General features: G+C 33.7%; 2 protein-coding genes across 2 annotated transcripts; both read right to left on the bottom strand.

Moving 5' to 3' along the window:
- Positions 1-4,650: 4,650 nt before the first annotated feature.
- On the bottom strand, positions 4,651-10,762 carry LOC140966128 (uncharacterized). The gene is made up of 8 exons (XM_073426478.1): positions 10,312-10,762; positions 8,553-9,268; positions 6,488-7,672; positions 5,714-5,824; positions 5,543-5,614; positions 5,247-5,327; positions 4,863-5,116; positions 4,651-4,789 (listed from the first exon to the last, which is right to left on the bottom strand). Exons 1-7 carry the CDS (start codon positions 10,679-10,681, stop codon positions 4,967-4,969), a joined length of 2,685 nt encoding a protein of 894 aa, XP_073282579.1. The 5' UTR covers positions 10,682-10,762; the 3' UTR covers positions 4,651-4,789; positions 4,863-4,966.
- A 1,043-nt stretch (positions 10,763-11,805) lies between these two features.
- On the bottom strand, positions 11,806-16,819 carry LOC140966162 (uncharacterized membrane protein At3g27390). The gene is made up of 10 exons (XM_073426520.1): positions 16,397-16,819; positions 15,297-15,405; positions 14,997-15,189; positions 14,647-14,783; positions 14,265-14,553; positions 13,149-13,255; positions 12,858-13,002; positions 12,585-12,780; positions 12,265-12,505; positions 11,806-12,158 (listed from the first exon to the last, which is right to left on the bottom strand). Exons 1-10 carry the CDS (start codon positions 16,488-16,490, stop codon positions 11,942-11,944), a joined length of 1,728 nt encoding a protein of 575 aa, XP_073282621.1. The 5' UTR covers positions 16,491-16,819; the 3' UTR covers positions 11,806-11,941.
- Positions 16,820-20,358: the final 3,539 nt, after the last annotated feature.

A 20,358-nucleotide genomic window follows, 5' to 3' on the forward strand; every position in this document is an offset into this window, starting at 1 on the left:
CGTTGGGAGTTTGGGTCACATCACTGAACACTGTAAAATAATTTAAACAACCAAAGCAGCGGTGAAGGAAGATATATATAAAATGAAAAAAAATATTTTATGATATATAATTACGTAGACATATTGCAATTTGCGTGCAAAATTTTAATGTTGAAAACTTAGATTTTTCTTTTAAAAAAATTCTTTATTTGAAAGTTCATTTTAGATAAGAATTGTGTGATTGTACCAAAAAAATGAAAAGAAACTTGAAATTCTTTGATGTCACATTTATAAACGCAACACAAACTGTCATAATTATGTTATATCCGATTTTAAAAATAAAAGAACACGTAATTTGGGTGATAAAATTAAAATACATGAAAACATCTTTGATGCCATAATTATAGAGATGACGAATTAATTAATAATTGTCTTGACGACATCGATGTGAGATTCTTGAATCTACCCGCAAAATCAAACGAAATAATTTACCTAGAAAGGAACAATTAAATAATCCAATATATGTATTTATTGAAGAAAACTACGCATTTAAAAAAAAAACATATCCTCAACACAATTTTTGATTAAAAAAAATATATTTCTCCAAAAACACCCAAAAAGTGTTACCTTTCCTTGAGATTATTATTGACAGTATCTCAAATAAATTTCAATGTTTAAACCCCCATAAAAGAGTATTCCATCTACAAAACCTTATACAGCATATATGCGCCGAAATGCTAGTGAAAATCCTTTTTTTCTCTCTTAATTGATAGTAAAATCTTTTATTTTTTTATAAAATAATTCCAAATTAATCTTTAGTTTACACACTATTTTGCAAACATAATTTGTTGGGATTCTTATGTGTCCCACCAATTCTGAAAATTAATTCAAAATAAATTTTTACAATGAATAGCAAAGCTTTCCAGCGTATGACCGAACTAACATTACATGACACAGAACACAATAATGCGTTGTATTGCAGATGTTAGAAAGCCATGCAGCAGTAAACTGGCAATTCTTTTGCCGCTACATTCTAAAAAATTTCCTCACGACAGAAAAATAACTTTGAAACATTTTTTCCATCTCGTCGGAAACTTTTCTTTGCCGACACAAACATATGTAATGAAGGGAGTATATACCTCCTTTCAATCAGACATTTCACTTTCTCGTGATTTTATGCGCTTGAAGCAGCTTGAACCACATGTGACACACAACTGCAGAGCCGTAAAATTCTCATGTACCCTGTTTTAAGATTCTTGAGTGCATCTTTAATCTCATCTAAGATTGATTCTGATGACGAACATTTCTGCACATCAGGAGGCAGTGCAATTTGGAATGGAAGAATATCCGAAGGATAGATTCCCCTGCAGTGTCACAAAACCAACTCAGTTTTTAAATGAGTGTAGGTACAGACGTACAGTCATGTAAAATGAGTTCATCCGAATTATTGCTAGACAAAATTTAACATTAAAGATAATGCCATGAATGTTTCTCTAATGATAAGATTGATGTCAATTTTCGGTCTATAGCTCCGAGCAGTCACTTAAAAATTGAAAATGAAGCTGTGTGGCGGCAACATATATATTTTATCTCCCATAACATTTTTATTTTCTTCCCTCAGGACTTTTCTAAGGCTTGTGACTCCTGGGCCCGTTTATATATAAGCCCAATAACAATTGAATCCGTAACAAAACTCAAATAGATTGAAGCGGATGCCTTAATTGACTAGGCATGAAAGCCATATGAATAATTCAAATTTTGTATCTCAAACTAACCACAACAGAAAAGACAGAACCTTACACTAACTGACTAGTGCAATATTAAGTGGTGTTTGATCACGAGGAAATGTGTTTATCATGTTCCTACAACATATATATTTTAGTAGAATGTGTGGCCCTCGATAAAATTGTATTGCTACGGAAGAAGATGTCGATTGTTGAACCATTTTAAACAAAAACCAATAGAGCCTCCAGCTGAACCTCTTACGGATGCTAATGCATATTTGTTCATGCCTCAGATAATTCCAACTGGCGAGAGAGAGGGGTGGGGGTGGGGGGACAAAAGTAACTAACCTTTTCAAGCAAGACATGTCAAGCTCCAGGACCACCTTCCTCTCGACGATGAAACTATAGAAACAAAGCTTCAGAACAAGCTGCTCAACTGCATTCGGAATTTGCATACATGTTCATTTTGAGGCACAAAATTGTCATAATTCAACATATCTAATGGACAAATTCACACAAAAACAATCAATTGTTATGATGCATTCTTAATCATTTAATGCATCAACCGAAGCAATATAATCAGGGAAGTTATGTCAAAATTCCAAAAAAAATTTATTTGATAGTCAAAGCAAAATGCTTGTGTATCAGATAGCAAGGTTATTAATTATTAACTTTCATGTAGCATAGTTCCTATCGTAAGCCAACAGATGTCACAAATAAAAGTTTAGAATCAATTACATTATAAACCATATCTGAACAGAGTACGTAGAAGGCAACTAAGTACCAGATGGTGAACAAAAACTTGACTCTGTAAAATTCTGGAACTCGATTTGTGCTAGCTGTACCTCCTCAAACACATCTAGCAAGGTACCTAAAAGTGAACTGGTCACCTGCTCAATTAGCAGGGCAAGAATGTGAATGAGAAGAATAATCTCAGGGAAACTTCAAGACCAGGTTCAGAGGAATTCAGGTTGATATTTTAGAAAGTCAAGCGATTCAGAGTCATATCAAGCAGCACAACAATATCAGTGAAGAATAATCAGTCGAAGATGGATTTCGAATATGAAGTTACGTATAGGCCAGTTTAAAATTCAAATTCACACAATTAAACAGCATGTGTCAGGTTTGAAGTTATGATAACATATTAATATATCCTTGAGACAATATATCAGTAACATAGACTTTGGATTTTATTCCCCTTCTTAATTATTTTACCTTGAGTTTTCATATGCAAAAATGTCATTATTGGAATTCTTCAAGATGCTAATATGCATAATGTCACTTACTTGTATTTCTCGAACCAGAGTTTTAGAACCAGCATATTTGCACTTGATCTCGGCATCACACAAAAATTTAACTGCTGTGCAAGCATCCATATTTGGAAAATTCTAAAAGCAGAAAGACATTCATGTTGCGACAACAGAAATACAAGTCAAAGAAAGTTCGGTCGAAGTCAAAACAGATTCACCTTCATCAAGTTAGTATCATTGGCTTCAAATGAAAATGATGTGCTTGCTGTAGGACCAACAACTTTTATACTGTAACATCAAATATAAAAATCCATGCCAAGAGTGTAAAAAAAAAAAAAAAGCGAACAAAAGGCACATCTGCAAAAAAAAAAAATTAAATCTTAGAAACCTCTGGACAACAAGGCCAAGGTAGTCGAGGACAATATTGTGCCGATTGTCCGTGCTGTCCACACTATGAACCACCCACATCTGGAAAAAGAACAAGAAAAGATCTGTAAGCAACAGCAGGCAGCAGTAATTAATGGCATAATGTCTTTTTTTTCTCTATTTTGTCTTTTAAGGTGAGGGATGTCAATAACATAATTGGCATAATATTATAAATCCAAGTTATCAAGTTCTTGCGAGAAAGTCTACCCTATGTTAAGATTGCAATCTCCCAAACAATTATGTCTCTAAGACCCCCAAACTCACCATTGAACCCCACTACCATGTTAGAAGAAGATTGACAAGCAACAGTTGTAACTAAGATCAAATTGAAGCCACTATTAACAGCAAAAGTTCACATTGCAAGAGTTCACACCTGCATATCTTGACGAGCAAACCTGCGATAGGCCCTTATCGTAAAATGTTCATTAACTAAATCAATGCTGTCACCACATCCTGGCTCAGTTCTAATCTTGCAAGATGCATGGAAATTTCTGTTCAAGTTTGAAATTTTTCTCTCCAAAGCTTCTAAGACACTCCTCATCACAGCCAATTTTTTGTGGCAAACCCGGCGCTAAACAAAACGCAAGAATTATTTAGAAGCTGAGCAACCAAAATTTAGGTAGCTTAACATAATATGTGGTGTATAATTATAAAACTTATTATAAAATCAAGATATCAGAAACATAAACAGAGAGGCGCATGGATAACACATGTAGAGTTTTTCGACATTTGAAACAATTGAGAAGAAAACAACTTAAGTTTAAGTATACAATAGTTGGTAATAGTTGTTTTAAGCATTGGCGATGTCTAGGACAACCAGGGAGGGAAAATTGTTTTGCTGCAAAGAATTTAGTGCTCTCGTAACAATTAATACATCGATAAGTTGACACAAGAGGTCTTGGTCTCTTGGATGTCATTTATAAAAAAAAATAAGAATATGCCAAGGGCAATGTCAACTGCATTCCTGAAAAAATATGTCTCTCATTTACCAATCTCAAACATGACAGTTAGTTAATTACAAAGTAAAAGTAAAAGTGTAAAACATCATACATCAAATAAGTTATTTATGCCATCGTTACTACTATGGATGTGAGAAACCAACTGAAAGACATTACTTGTAAAAACAAGAGAATGGAAAATGCTTTAATGAAACCACCGACAATGTTCGCTCACTAAATTGGGGCAGAGAAGAAATATCCAACAGACGATTTCTGGAAAAACTGTATTTCATCTAAATGCAAAAATCAGACTCATCACCTCATTCGCTTCATTCTGATATACGGAAACTGACTGGTAGCCAACAGCATGAATTCGGATATCAGAGGTGGATATCTCCATTGAACATGAGGACAGATCTGTTTTTATTAATTGTGACTCCTGCATTCTTGAACTTAACAGTTGTAACCTTTTCTGTATACAAAAAGTAACTTGATTAGCAGCAATTAAAAAGGCATTAATTAAACTGAGACAAATACAACCGTACCAACAGAGTCTCCCTCTTTAAATGGTTCAGCTGTAATTTTGCCTTCTCTAGTACAATTTGCGATAACATTATATTTGTTTCAGCTACTCTGCATCAGCAACAATTTAACCATCATATATTTTCAGAGGTATATCAGAAAACAAGAGTAAAAGAATTACCAAGTAGAGGAAAAAAAGCCTGCTTTTTTCTAGCAACATGGTGACAAAAAATAAAACTTGCCTCTGGATTTGGAGGTTATGGAGAGCAGATGTACTCTAAAGAAGAAAATAGAGTAATTCAGTGAGTAGCTGGTGAGGAATTATAGTCCAAATACCCACACACATATAAAGAGGGAAATATTTTGTATTTACAATCAAGTGTTTTTTTCTATTATTGGTAAAAGACCTTGGGAGCGGCATCAGTGAACAACGCATCATATAATTTTGACTTTTTCAGGTGAACCAATAAATCTCCGAGCACGTCAAACTGTAATTTGGCAAAAAAGGAAATAAAACAAAAGACAAATAGCATCAACAACTAGGAAGAGAGTGCAATGGCGAAGAATAAACCAATTAAACTTTTATCCCATGCCTCAAAAGTATGTACATTGAAGCATGTCATTATTTCATAATGGATACGAACAGAGGAAAGATTCTCCGATTTTGACCGGTTACGAGAAAAAGGAAAACCGAGAGACATACCATCTTGAGATTAAACTCACAGTCTGATTCAAAAATCAAATGTTTAGAATCCTCGGAGAATTTTAAAAATATCTGTAGTTGAGAACTCAAATCATAAGAAGAAAAGAATTAGGCCGCCAAGAATGCTTAGAAAGTTAGATGGCGAAGAAATAACAAATGAAGCATACATACATTAGTCCAATGCTTCCTCTCTCGGCCTATCGTTGTTTCCATGTCACAATCATTAGGATACTCCAGTGTTTCTAGATCATTACTCTGGCCTCTCTGACACTTGAGGCTTCTCTGCATTATAATCGTCCCACTTTTATGATGTGTCTCCCAAGAAAGTTTTAATGTTTCTCTCGTGTGCAGATAAGTTTTCCAACCTACTATTTGTCTAAATGGATTTAGGAGGCAGTATGCTATATAGTGGTTTAAAGTTGTCTTATAAATGGTTCTAATAAATAATAACATTGATTAAAACCATTAATATTCAGCCTGGTTGATACAATACAATCAGAGTGGTAGACAAGGACACCATGACAAAGTTGACAGGCAGACAAGGCCCATAGGTTGTGGTTTGTTGGTGGATTTGGATTGATGAAAGGATTTAAAAAATGGATTTCAAATTATTTTTATAAAGGAGAATTTAAAATAATAATTAAGAAACCAACTTAAAATGGTATATAAGGAATTTAAAAATCCAAAGACTCCAAAGTTATCCAAACAAATGCAATTGATTTAAAAAATGAATTTTAAATGTTTTGACCAAAACATTTCAAATCAATCAAAGCAAACACGGCATAGGATATTATATATTGTATAAAAACAATCAAGCCTTGTGGAATATACAATACTAGGCACAAATCAACCATGATTTGCTACACACCAAGGTAAAAAAAATGTGCATGGGTATCAAGCTACATATGAAGAAAAATTCCAAAATGTCCGACCCAGCAAATTTACCTCATTTAAGTTCACACTAGGCGATGAAGAACAGGTTCCACCAGAAATAGCTCTGAATTCTTCACCAGCAAGGTTATTTGCAAATCTAGAGGTGTTTGTGCTATTTTTTATACCTCTGTCTGGAGTCTTAGGAAGCATGGTTCGAGATTTACTATCTTTACCAAGAAGAGTGAAGTTACCAGTGCTTCCAAAATTCTCCTTGTTATAAATATCAATTTCTCTGCCATCTGTTACTTCCATCCCAATCAATGGTTTGGAGTGATTGACTTCACAAGTAGGCAAGTTTGACAATGCCTTCACTCCCATGGAAACAACATCTACCTTACCAGTTTCCGCTGACAGATTTGGATCAACAAGATTTTCCACTAGAGCAAAACCTTGATCTTTGTCAAAATCCATAAATTGTTTGAGCTGATTCGGAAGCATTAAATCTTTAGAATGATTAAATTGATGACCTTGAGAAGCTAAAAAATTATTAACCAAAATTTTTCCACTCGAAGAAACAACCTTGCTTGGAGTCACAATTGCTCTGCCTTCTATGCTAGAAGCAATTTCAGCCAATAAAGACTCGGTTTTGGTCATTAAAGCATCTTCACTTGACTTTTTTGTGAACACACCGTGCTTCGAATTACTTCCAGAAGTCTGTCCATATTTTAAAACTGAAGAAAACTTCCTGGCATTCACGCTAGTTGGGGATTTCACACTAGTTACATAGCCAAAATGTTTTTCCAAATGATTTTCATCACCAAAATGGTTAAAACTCTCTACCTGGTCATTATCCAAGCTTGAGGAATTTTTCAATTCTTTACTTTGACAAGCACTTGTGAGGTTTTCTTGAGTCACAATATCCTTCATGAGATCACTTTTAAAAATATCGCAATTTTTGTATGAAACAGTGTCAAGAGGGGATTTTACAAACTCCAAGGTCTTGATCATGGTATTATCCACTCGGGCACTGAAGGCAGAACAAAAAGAAGATTTCTCCATTGATTCCAGTTTGGAGATGCTTCGTTGAATTGGAGTCTCCATATCTTGATGTCCTATGTTTTCAATTCTCAAAAAGGAATCTGGGTTTTCTTGCAAAGAACTCGCCATTTTGAGATCGTTACATGGAGAAGCAGCCGTTTGAAGCATTTGCTGTTTGACAGGAGATTTAGACAATACCAATGGGGATTCATACTCATCCTGTGGACACCAAATGACAACCAACAGAGGTGAATATTTGTGGCTCATCTTCACTAAAGTTCCAAGACCATCACAATTGAGGAAAAACACAAAAAAAAAAAAAAAAAAGTTTACATGCCATATTAGCAGAATAATCCAATCAAATTACTCATGACTTTTGAAAGTATTCATAAATATAGAATCCTTATACTGATACAAGAATCAATTAACGTCCAAAAAATTATGGAAACTTAAAATCTTATTTTTAGGGTATGACTCTAAGTTTTAGATGAATATGTCAGAAATAGAGGTGAAAGTTTAGATAAAATATTAGGCTTCGGGTACATTAATTTCACAAGCAGATGAGATAATAGCTACAGCTCCATAGGATTTCATAAAGTCTAAATATATCAAAAGGCTTGTGAAAATATATATGACAGGAAACACGGTCTTCTTAAATTATATAATTCAAAATTGTTAATATTGTATGAAGTAATAAGCAAGCGCAATGGATAGGCTAAATACGAGCATCTCCAGAAGACATCTAATGATAACCTTATAAGTTATAGTGTTTTACCAATTAATTTTACCCTAATTCTATATGCACAACATACCACATGAAATATTCTTGATAATAAAAATGATTTTCTTGGATGGATAAGTCTGACAAAATTCAAATAGGATATAAACCACTATTATACATCTAGAATAAAGAGAATGTCAAATATGAAATCTCTCAAACTTACCACAAGTATAAGCTCCAAGATGATTAGATGAAGAAAGAGACAAAACATGAAACATAGATGAACAAGAAAGCATGCAAGAAACAAGAAAAGCAAACACTTGCAGCCAGTGAAGTTGTTGAACACCTAGGCATGGTGCCATGGGAAAAAATAATTACTTTACTCAGTTGATATGGTGATGAATTTGGTCTATAATCAGATGAGCAACTAGCTGTAACATCGAATGCATTGGGCAGTAGTTTTTTATGAGAAAAGCTTCCAAGAATGCCATCTTCCTCATCCAATTTGCTGCTAACATCAGATACATCCCCATTTGCCTTATCACGATAACAAGTCACACCTTGCTCTTTCCTTGCATGATTGCTCAAGCTGACAGTGTTATCCCCATGATTGGGTGATGATAAAGACTCATTTTCAGCCTTTTTAGGTGATTTTGAAGCGGTTACATCATCATGTGCAGTGACAGAAAGTAAATTTTTCTTACTTTCCGCCAAAAGTGCATCCAATCCTGGTGATAGTTTCTCATAGTCATATCGGTTAAGGTTTTCTACTACTAGGCTCATTTCATTGGAATTGTGACTACCGCTTAATTTTGATATTGGTGAAGAAGATTTGGGCCTTAGCTTTTTTAGTGAAGAGAATACCATGGAACTTTCTACATTTGCATTCACAGGTGTTTTATCCTCAAAATGCAGTTGACCTACTGTCGGGGTTTTTAATTCTCCTCCTGAATCTGATCTAGCAAGGCTACGGTAATGCATGGAAAAAGCAGTTGAATCCATTGTAACATCATGAGTATCATCTGAAGCTGCAGAATCAGACAACCGCCCAGGCCTTATAAAACTGGCGGATACGGGTCCAAAGAAATTATCTTCTGCTATAATAAAAGTACAAAACATAAGTTAATTACTTATTCAGAAGTGGTGACTGGTGAACAATAATGAAAACTGGACAGGAATAAGGAAAGTAAAGAGTATATGATGTCTTTAGAGATATTACTAGACAGGAACAAGGAAAGTAAAGCCTAAAAAATATCCTCATTCTTTTGCCAAATTGGTTTGTTTCCGGAGATTACTCATCATGGTCAATATATGCCGAGAAGTATGTAATTATGTGCTTCACTTTGACAACTTGCTCGTTTTCCCAACAAAACCTTGATGCCTTGATGCACGTTTGGCATTTCAACATCTAAAAGGTTTACTGATTCAAATATCGAAAAATAACTGTAATATCTGTACACGCCTAGTAAAATCAAGAGGATATAAGTCAAAATATCAGTGTAAGTGTGTAACATGTTTTCTACCAACGAAGCAGCATAGACTAAAGCCAAGTAAATAATGAGCAAGAAATCCTTCATATGACCTTTACAAATTGTTCTACTTGCACATCATCGTTATTCAGACAGTAACTGCCAAGATCGGAGTGCAAAAGCAATCAGAATTCGAACACGCCGAGTTTCGAATACGCTTTTTTGATGCAGAAGTATGTACAACAACTAAAAAAACCCACCCAACTTATAACTTAAACTGAAGTCTTCCAAGGGTACAAGAGTTACTAGTGCACCGAAATTTGGAATAGTAAAAGTTATGGTTCAGCTGAACAAAACATACTTTCTGAATTCCAATGCAATTATAAGAGTTGGAAAGTAAGTTTAAACAGACTCTTATCTTAAAACTGTCTGTTTTCTACTGTAATGGTAATTTTTTTGTCTGAATGTAACCATTAGAAATCAGGAAATGCCCATTAATAAATGCCTCCTGTCCTATGTGCAGTTCACTGAATCATCTAATGTACGTGCAAATAGCCTAGTTGTTTATATGAATTTCATATCCTCGTCAACATGGAAGTATCAGTACTGATTATACAATGTCAAAAACCATAAATAGCCACCACAATCAAGGTCATGTTGAAACTTGCCGTCATTGGACGAAGCAGAACCAATGGTGCTCCCTCCAGGGGAAGGTGACCCCAACGGTCGCAAAAATGATCTTGGCATTTCCATTTCTTCAACATCAATATACTCGCCATCAATTTCCTTAGATTGTTCCAATTCCAGTCCAAAATAGAGTTCATTGGACGAAACGCTGTCCATTTTTGCAGCTTTAGCCAGAGGGGTTTCGTTATCTTCTTCATCTCGATCGAAGAAATGAACAGAAGTCATCTCTGCAAAACTGACTCTCCGTGCCCTCTTCCTCTGCAGAGCCATTGTGGTGGTGCTGCCTCCGGAATTATCCGTCGTGGTGAAGTGGCGGTAACCCTCAGCTGTAGCTTCTTCCTTGGAATCCATCCACTGTGATCGACTCGTTTGGTTTCTATTTTGGAGCTAGGGTTTTATCCACATTTTAAAAATCGAAGCGGTTGGAGGGAAAACGAAAGTTTGATTGCAATTTAAATTCCCGATTAGCCCCTCCAGAATTCATTAATCGATGAAAATCCCTCTCGAAATTTCTATTTCAATCTAAATATAATATACATTAAAATAGTTCTCTTTTTAAAATTTAATAGACGAATTAATCTTTATTTTTTAGGGGAAGTTGCTGAAAAATCCCTCAATCAAAATATTTCTTTGAGTTCACTCTTTACCCACAAAATTGTGGTACTATGTCATACAAAATGTGGTACACTTCATGTGGAAATGTGGTACTAAAAAAGTACCCAGGGACTGTACAAAAAAAAATCGACGGCTGGGGACTGAAGGCCAATTTCCCGTATTTTTTATAAAAATTACACAAACACTCTCTCCATCTAAAAATATTATTAGTGTTAGTATTTTGATGATATCTCATAGTAAGTAATCAAAGTGATCAGCTTGCATATCGGTTAGGAAAAAAACTCAAATTGCTAAAAATCATATTTCAAATCGACTATATTGGCTCAGACTTTATCTATATTAACAAGACGCTGTCAGCTGTTCTATTCTCTTCATCCAACTCGACCTTGCAATATCCAATTAACATAAATAACGTCCGAATAAATATAACCAACATGAAATATGATATGATTTTTCTCTCTAACAATTTTAACTGCAAATCATTTTGATCATTGAATTATTAGATATCATCAAAATATTTCATCTCGTTGAATTTTTAGTTCGTACAATTTTTAAAACAAATGATGTCCATTCAATTTTCACGAAATTTTTTTTTTATATTTCACCATGAACAAACTCTATTTTAAAATTAAAATAAGTCAAAAACTCCTTGTACGTTATTTTTATTCTTCAAAATTCTGTACGTTCACTCTGAATTTTCAATCAATTAAATAATATAGTTATACATATTTTTATATTATATTTTTTCTTCAATAATTCAAATTCAATTACTTTTATATTTATATATATATATATATATTAAAAATTATAATAAAAAATAAAACTTATAAACAGATAAATATCACAAAAACAATTATTAGCTCACAATCAAAAGTCCCGATGTGTGAAACAAATGATATTTGCTAAATTGCGCGCCCCATGCCAAAAACCGCCGAATAAACAAAAAAAACCCACCAAATTAATCGTGTTGGCCGATCGAGTTGAAGCTACGAATGGTCATACTATGTCACCGTCATGTTCATGGGTATTAATTTGCATGCTGCTCTCTTCACTTTTTCTACGTGCATGCGGAAATCTTGATTTTGAGGAACCCGTGTCGCCCGGGGAAGACAGACCCATCTGGATTGCTTCCACATAAAGAACCTTCACCAGATTCTTGAATCGTCGTCTGAACGTTGGTAATCGGGACATCGAGCCGACGATCCCTTGAAGCCTGCAGCAGCAAAGTAGAACGACGTAGAATGATTGAGCCAAGCAATATTGGAAATCAAGGCACGAGCGTTGTCAAGTAAAATATAGCATATAGTTGTTGCACAGACCTCCTAATCACAGCTTGCAACTGTGCTACTCTCACTTTGTCACCAGATGGGAACCCGGTGTCCTCCCATTCTTCCGGCGTATTATTTTTGCATACCATAACTAGCTTTTTCAAGAATGCTTCCTCGTTCTCTTCGAGTTTAAGTCCCTTTATCTGCTCCTTCATGGTTAGGAGAGGCGCCAAAAACCAATCAAAAAATCTATCCCTTGGAAAGTTTGTCGGATTTAACTCCATGTGTTCAGCTACACCGCCACAGAAAGATCATGATATTCCGGAAACCAGAAAAATTATAAGAAAATTATCCCAAGAATATCAACTTACAGAGAACCAATCCGGAAGAATCAGACTTCGATGATTTGAGGAGACACTGTAAAATCGACCATGCAGGAAGCTTGACACCGAGCTTCTTACAGTTTCCTTTAAGAATACATTCTTGAACATCTTCAACATTTACAAGTCCTTCATGAAGGAGCACTTTTCCGTTCACTTCACATGATTTGAAGAGCCAATCCCACACCTATTTTAGAAGTACCGTGATTTTTCATATCACAAGCCAAAGCTACTTATGCTGTGGATGGAGAGAAGTATATGTACCTGCACTGGTGTATATTGTTGGATAGCTCGTTTAAGTGTTCTTGATCCTTCTGAAACTAAATTTAAACTGTGGGAACCATCTTGTTCAATGGACTGTCTTCTCGCGATCTCATTGATATCATTCTTGTTCTTCCGGTAACGAGGCCTTCCTGTCAGAAGGATTCAATGAGTCGGCTGTTTATGATTGATATAATATTCAAAATCCCAAGCACATTACAAACAAAAAAGAATAATAATAAGATAAAAACAGAGTCGAGAAGGAAAATTCAGAATCTTATTAGTGGCGCCTACCTAGGAAAACATGAACCTTCTCTCAAGTAAAGTAGATCGTTGCAATATTCATCAAATAGAGATATCACGGCCACAATATACGCAAGTCCCATTTGAAGAGAACCTTCCTGCATACCCAATTCGATCAAAATACCAATAAATCGCGGTAATCAATGATAGAATAAATGTATAACACAATCAAACAACCAATTGATCTTAACATTGGTTAGAAATATTTTATTCAAACTAAATAAATGAGTGTGTGTGTGTGTGTACATATATGATATAACAATAAAGGTAGAGTCGATACACAGCTAGAAAATACATGTCAACCGAACAAGTAACACCATACATTTGGCTGATAAGAGTGTACAACGATAAGACCAAAACAACAGCAAGGAAACATGAGGTGATAGTTAAACAAGCTACTCTGACAAAGATAATACTTCTTATCTCCGGTCCAATGGGGAAACCAATTATAATTCACGCTTCGTCTGAATCTGTCATGATAAGAAATATATTCTAATTTTGTAAAAACGAAATCATGAAACCAAAACATTGAAACTCACAAATTAACCCTCTCATAGGGGTACTTTACTCTGAGACATCCGTTTTCCGGTATAACAACTCAAAACCAGAGAGATTTTTGACTTAGATTGCTCTAAAATTTAGTGAAAGAAATGTGAGAAATTAAATTTATAGCAACTGGCTTGAGCGTGAGTCACTATCAACTCCATTACTTCTACATTCATAGGCACTAATAGTCCTCTCTCTTCATAACCGGCCATTAACAGTCCTTTTATCCTCTATGGTAAACATGGAGAGACAGAAGGTTTCCCTATGAATTTTGAATTAAATTCAGATGAAAACTAGCTATTGCAAAGCAGGTCATTGATTTGTATGTTAATCTAATTTCAGCCATTACCACCTCTAATAAATTCAAGACATTTTTCATTCACACAAGTCCAATTTTCCAATATTCAATACTATCGAAGAACATGAACAGAACAAAAATATTTATCATAAATTGAGCTCAACGGTAAACCCTTTCTATTTTTCCCATAATTTCTTTATATTTGTAAGGGAATGTTGGTATTAGGGAATCGATAAAAAGCATAAAAGTTGTTGAAAGCAAACCTCAATCACGATGACTCCACCATAAAGACCGAGAAAAATGCTTGAGAAGAAAGCTGCCAAAACCGCCCCAATTACAGCTAGAGGCCACAGAAAGATTGCTAGACCAGCAAATGGAACACAAACGGTTTCCAAGAATGGACCTTCTCTACCAATCAAGTCTTCTAATAGCCTCTTCCATCCATGGAACAACATGTAAGGACTTTTCCAAAGAGCTATCACCGTAATGAGAGGGACGTCTACTGGAACAGCGAGAATAGCGACCAAGAAACCGCTTGGAAGCAACGATAACCTGAAGTCAGTAACAACAAGGTCAAATTATTCTTTTCATGATTAAGGATAATTTTTAAAAAAACGTTCATAATCAGAGTCAAGAGTTTCTCACTGTATTTCCATTGGTTTCTCGTTTTCGTGCACTTCCTCACTCAATTCATCCATGTAGGAGAAGTACGAATGGAAGCAAAAATCCATGAAATCTCGAACTACCGTACAACTATCTTCGAGAGTCGACCAACAACCATCCTGATATCATAAAGCATAAGCAACAAGCAAAGTTCAATGAAAATGAGAAAACTAGTTGGCATATTGTCTTGTATTTTGTTAACACTTAACCTTCTAGTGTATGCGATAAGTTAACAGGAAGGTATAATGTCACATTCATGCAGATAAAAACCATAACAATCATAAATCTTCTTCCTCAAAGTCATTAATATTAAATATAAATTCCATACTAACCAAAAAACAATGCTTCCATTTCTCGGTCACACTCTCTCCGACAGCCTCAAAGGTAGCAATCAATGGAGCGAAAAATCCATAACCAATTCCGCCGAGAACACTTCCAACAATTGCAACGCCAGGCCATAGAATCAAAAGCACCGGCAACGAAAGCAATACGAGAATCTTCAAAATCCACCCCAACCTCTTGCTTCTGCATTTTGAAGTCATCGACGAGCAATTACAGAACAAAACTCAAAGAAGGCATGGTAACATATGCATTATGTATCATTGAATAAAACCAACTGCTATTAAACGTACTTTGTCACACAGTAGTAAGTCCATATAACATGTGCAGGCCAAAGACCAATAACCACTGCTGAATTTCCAACCGCTATTATGGCTAAGGCAACTGGACATATAATCAACCCTGCTCCAGCAACAACAACCGAGTCCACCAAATGTATGTCAAAACGGGTTTCACACAACCAATGATGAAATGATAATTCTTCAAGAAATAAGAGTCATAATAAATTTGACCACGAAAGATAAGGAGTGTGTTATCTCCCAACTCCGGTCAACTAGAATAAAGACTTGAAATGCTGGTCAATAGATAGCATTTCAGATTGTAATAAAGATTGATTAAACTTGTTGCTAATCCCATCATTCCACTAACTTCAATAAATTAATCTGATAGCATTCCTACGGTTGCTACTTTCTATAATATTAGATTTCCTTTTTCTTTACACTAATAAATAGCTCAGGAGAAACTTGTGACATATGGGGCAAAAAATGGCATGACATATATTGTTCCAAAAAAATTAGTGGCCAAGGTGAAGCTTATAGCTTCCGCTGAATGGTTTATAATTTCAAACAAGACAATGCGCCAAGGTAATTTAACCCATAGCACAATGAATTTTTTTAAAAAAAATGCACCTTCCATCCCTATCTCAGGGAGTTTTTGCAATTCATCCACAATTGGGAGTCCCGAGACTGGGACATTATCACAACTGATCCTATTTTGTTACAGATTGGAACGAATATGGCACAAACTCGTACATCAATTTGAAAAAAAAAATGTACTAAATTTATAAATATCTGAAATACAAACAAAATTTTATAAAAACTTTCACAATCTTCCGCAAGCAAACCTCACCAAGCATTTCTCCTTCCTTCATCAATCTAATCGGTTTGCCAAGTGCCAACTATTACTCCATGTGGTGCAGGCCCAGAATTTAATCAAAAAACTAGTCATGCTAGGCATAAGACTTGCATTTATTAACAAATTTCTTTACCTAAGCTGCAATTGACCATACCCAGGACACCAACTTAAAGAAAATCAATACTCAACCGATAGATAATAACTAATAAGACAGAAGCATGACGAGAACTAAACGTATATAAACACGCATCCAAAGTACCTTTGAGAAGCCCAAGTAAGAGGAGCAAGGTGAAAAATGGTAAGAAGGATAAAAAAATCCAGAGCTTGGCTACAAACCCAACAGGTACCTCCATTAATGAGCTGATTGAGCTCTACCTTCGTCCCCCAAGATTCTTCTCAGTGGGTGCAAGAAAACAATAGCCACGATCACAGAATACCGAGGGTTGGAAGAGATTGATTAATATTCTAGTTTATATGCGCACGATCAGGGAGAGCATTTGCGTGGTAAGATTTATATGATACAAATCAATAGATGTGGGGAAGAACCAATTGCTGTGTTGCGTGGCAGGAAGTAGATGGGAAACGCGCCACATGTTACCACCAGAGCAAGCCATGAATCCTTGCCGTTTGCAGACGAATTCGCGTTCCAACCCAAAGTCTCACCTAATTTGCAAAGTAGACCTTTTTCTGGAAGACGTGTTTATTATTTTGTGGAACAGCAATTTGAAATTATTATATTTACAATTTTATTTTTTATATTTAAATGAATCCATAATTATGAAAAATAATCAAATATTAAATTGAAAATTTTAAATTATGAATTAAAAAAATATATAAACTATAAAATATATGTCATAATTATAAAAATTCAACAACAAATCGAAATTATTATATTTACAATTTTATTTGTTATATTTAAATGAATCCATAATTATGAAAAATAATCAAAGATTAAATTGTAATTTTTAAATTATGAATTTAAAAATATATAAACTATGACATCAAGCTTGTGTCTTTGTTATATAGATTTTTAATAATGTATAGCATAAATATATTGGTATTCTACATATACATATAGTATTATACTAGTTTATCAGCGCACTTGTTGCATATTTGTACAATTTTTGTTGTCATTAATTTGATTTATATTCAATTATGAGTAATCAATCAATTTAGCTTATTGTTAACTTTGATTTTTTTGTTTTATCATGTACTGATTAATTTATTTTACAATAATTTATGTATCAATTTGTCAATTAACCAATAGTTTGTGTTTCAAAATAAATTTTACTTTTAAATTTATATTTAAGTGTTAAATGGAGTTTGAGGTAGTTTAAATGGAGAAAGTGGTATTCCCAACAATTGTACAAACAATTAACAAATGTTTAATTAATTTTTGCAAAGTGATGGTACGTGTATAACCATTTTTTATTTGGTGGTTTTACAAGTTGTCTTTGTGGATAACGTCGAACACTTCATTAAAAAGTGGTTATTATTTTAAAAAACTATTATATAAATCCATAAAAAAATAACATGCATTTTATGAGACGATCTCATGAATTTTTATTCGTGATATGAGTCAATCATAGTCATATTTAATATAAAATATAATATTTTTAACATAAAAATTAATATTTTTTCATAGATGACCTAAATGGAATATTTGTCTCAAAAAATTGATTTGTGAGACTGTCTCGTACAATTTTTTACGATAAAAAATAACATCCATAAAATCGTATGAAATTGTGACATAATTTGGTTTCAACTATGTGATTTTCTGTAATATCCAACAAAACTAAACCATGATTCAAACTCTAGAAATCAAACCTTAGGTAGATAACAAAATGAAAAGGGAATGAATATGAAAACCATCCTGGGATTAATCATTTGGGTGATAAAATAAGCTATAATCACCAACAATTGTGAGAAAGTTGCTTCGATAAAAAGACGAATTAAACCATGAAAATCCGTTCACATTTGTTTTAGAAATTGGATGTTTGGATGCTAGGGGCCTTTTCACTACTTGAAGGGTATTTTATATTTTTGTGACGATGAAATTCGAATTTGCTTCGAAAAAGATGTTTTTCACATTGTGATTAATAATAATAATAACGATGATGATGAAGCAATTCTCGACTGAAATTTATCCGGCAAAAATTTTGTGAGAGATGGTCTTACGGGTCGTATTTTATGAGATGTATCTCTTATTTGTGTCATCCATGATAAAGTATTATTTTTTATGCTAAGAGTATTACTTTTTATTGTGAATATCGATAGAGTTGACCCGACTCACAGATAAAGATTCGTGAGACCGTCTGACAAAATACCTACTCAATTTAACCTCGTCCAAAATTAGTTAGGTTTACCATATATATGTGAAAAGATAAAGAGTAGGTCTCTTGTGAGATTGTATCACGAAATTTTATCTGTGAGACAGGTCAATACTACCCATGTTCACAATAAAAAGTAATACTTCTTCATGGATGACCCAAATAAGATATATGTCTTACAAAATACGACCCGTGAGACCGTCTCACACAAGTTTTTGCAAAAGATAAATAAATGATATACATGTCTACCAAGCATGTCAATTTCTTTCACCGTCAATGATATGTCATTTATGTATTGGATGCGATAAAATATATCAAAATTGTATATCCAATAGACTGAAATATACGACGACAATACACAAATAAAAATTCGATTTTATAAATAAAATAAATGTATGCTAGATTTTCAATTATATTTTTTACATAAAAAATGTTTGAATTCGAGATCTTTAGAGATTTGAAGAATACAAATATCATTGATGAAACATAAAATTTTGATATGTTGGTTTTTTTCTTTGATGTTTTATGGATTGATTACATTTTATATCATTTTTTATTGTTTACTTACGAGTTTTTATAAAGTAAATTTTTTCTCAATTTTTTATGGATCTAACATATTTCCTAGCTGATATTTTTTCCCCAGATGTGTGGGCCTCTGAGTCATATAATATAATCATTAACTAATATTTACGATAGTAGAACTATGTATAATATTTGATTTTATAAAAAACACAAAATATGAATTCAACGGCAGAGTTACGATGTTACTAAGTCAACATTTCCAATTTTTCAAATTCCATCATATTCGGAGTCTTGTAATCATGTAGCTGAATTTACGATAAATAGATAGAAAATAGATGTTAAGTATTCGGGGACTTAGTGAAAGAATAAATTGGGCTTATATATATTTAACAAAATAGACTATCTATCAGTGCAGTAATTCAATATGAGATGACATGTATTAATAGTAATGTATTGTTATTAAAACATCATGTCAAGTGACATGCAACGACTGTTCGGAACTCTAAAGTAATTAGCGTAGGCTAAAGAGGTGGCTCCCACAAATATTCGATGTAACACTTTTCCTCATGTACTCAAGTAGGATCCGTACAATCAATCATTTACGAGCCAAGATGAATTTACATTTCCAGACCGGATTCATGTTGTTTAGATAAAACACATACTAGGTTTTAAACTTGTTGTTCTTTGACTCATATTTCCGGGCCGAAGTCGCGTTGTCCATTGGACTATCAATCGATACATAGACCTAAGACCGTTGTCCAGGCTCAATTCATTTAGTCATTCACCCAGACATTTAATCAGTAATAGTCGATCGATAACCAGTTAAAACCAATAAATCAAGAAATTCAAATATGCAATACAATATGACCAATAAATCGTGATATGCACAACATGATACAATATATGAATAAATAATTAGTATATAAAATTTATTGTAAATTTCAGACCAAATGCCAAACTGTATTTTTGAAGAAATTGGTAGGAAAAACATCACGGTAAAGAAAACCTCAGAGTAGAGAAAACTCTATCTCAATAGCTTACTTTTACGAATTATGTCTTTGAAATGTCACCATAAATTTTGAGAAAGATTCGACATAAAAGTTGTAGAAAATTACAAGATACATAATTTTAAAGTCTTTTCGAATTTATGATGACTTTTCAAATACATAATTGTATTATAAATTTTTTTTATTATTACACAATGTTAAAAGTCTTCTCGAATTTTGACATGTCTTAAAAATATCAAGCATCTCTTTTACTATTTATTTACATATCCTCTATCCTAAAATCGTAATTTGTCAGAGATAACTTCAACACTTTACCAAAATTTAGTCTTAAAAAATACAAATAATAATAATGATGCTTTCAT

This window comes from Primulina huaijiensis, unplaced genomic scaffold, assembly GCF_012295235.1.
Source record: "Primulina huaijiensis isolate GDHJ02 unplaced genomic scaffold, ASM1229523v2 scaffold20025, whole genome shotgun sequence".
Taxonomy (NCBI): domain Eukaryota; kingdom Viridiplantae; phylum Streptophyta; class Magnoliopsida; order Lamiales; family Gesneriaceae; genus Primulina; species Primulina huaijiensis.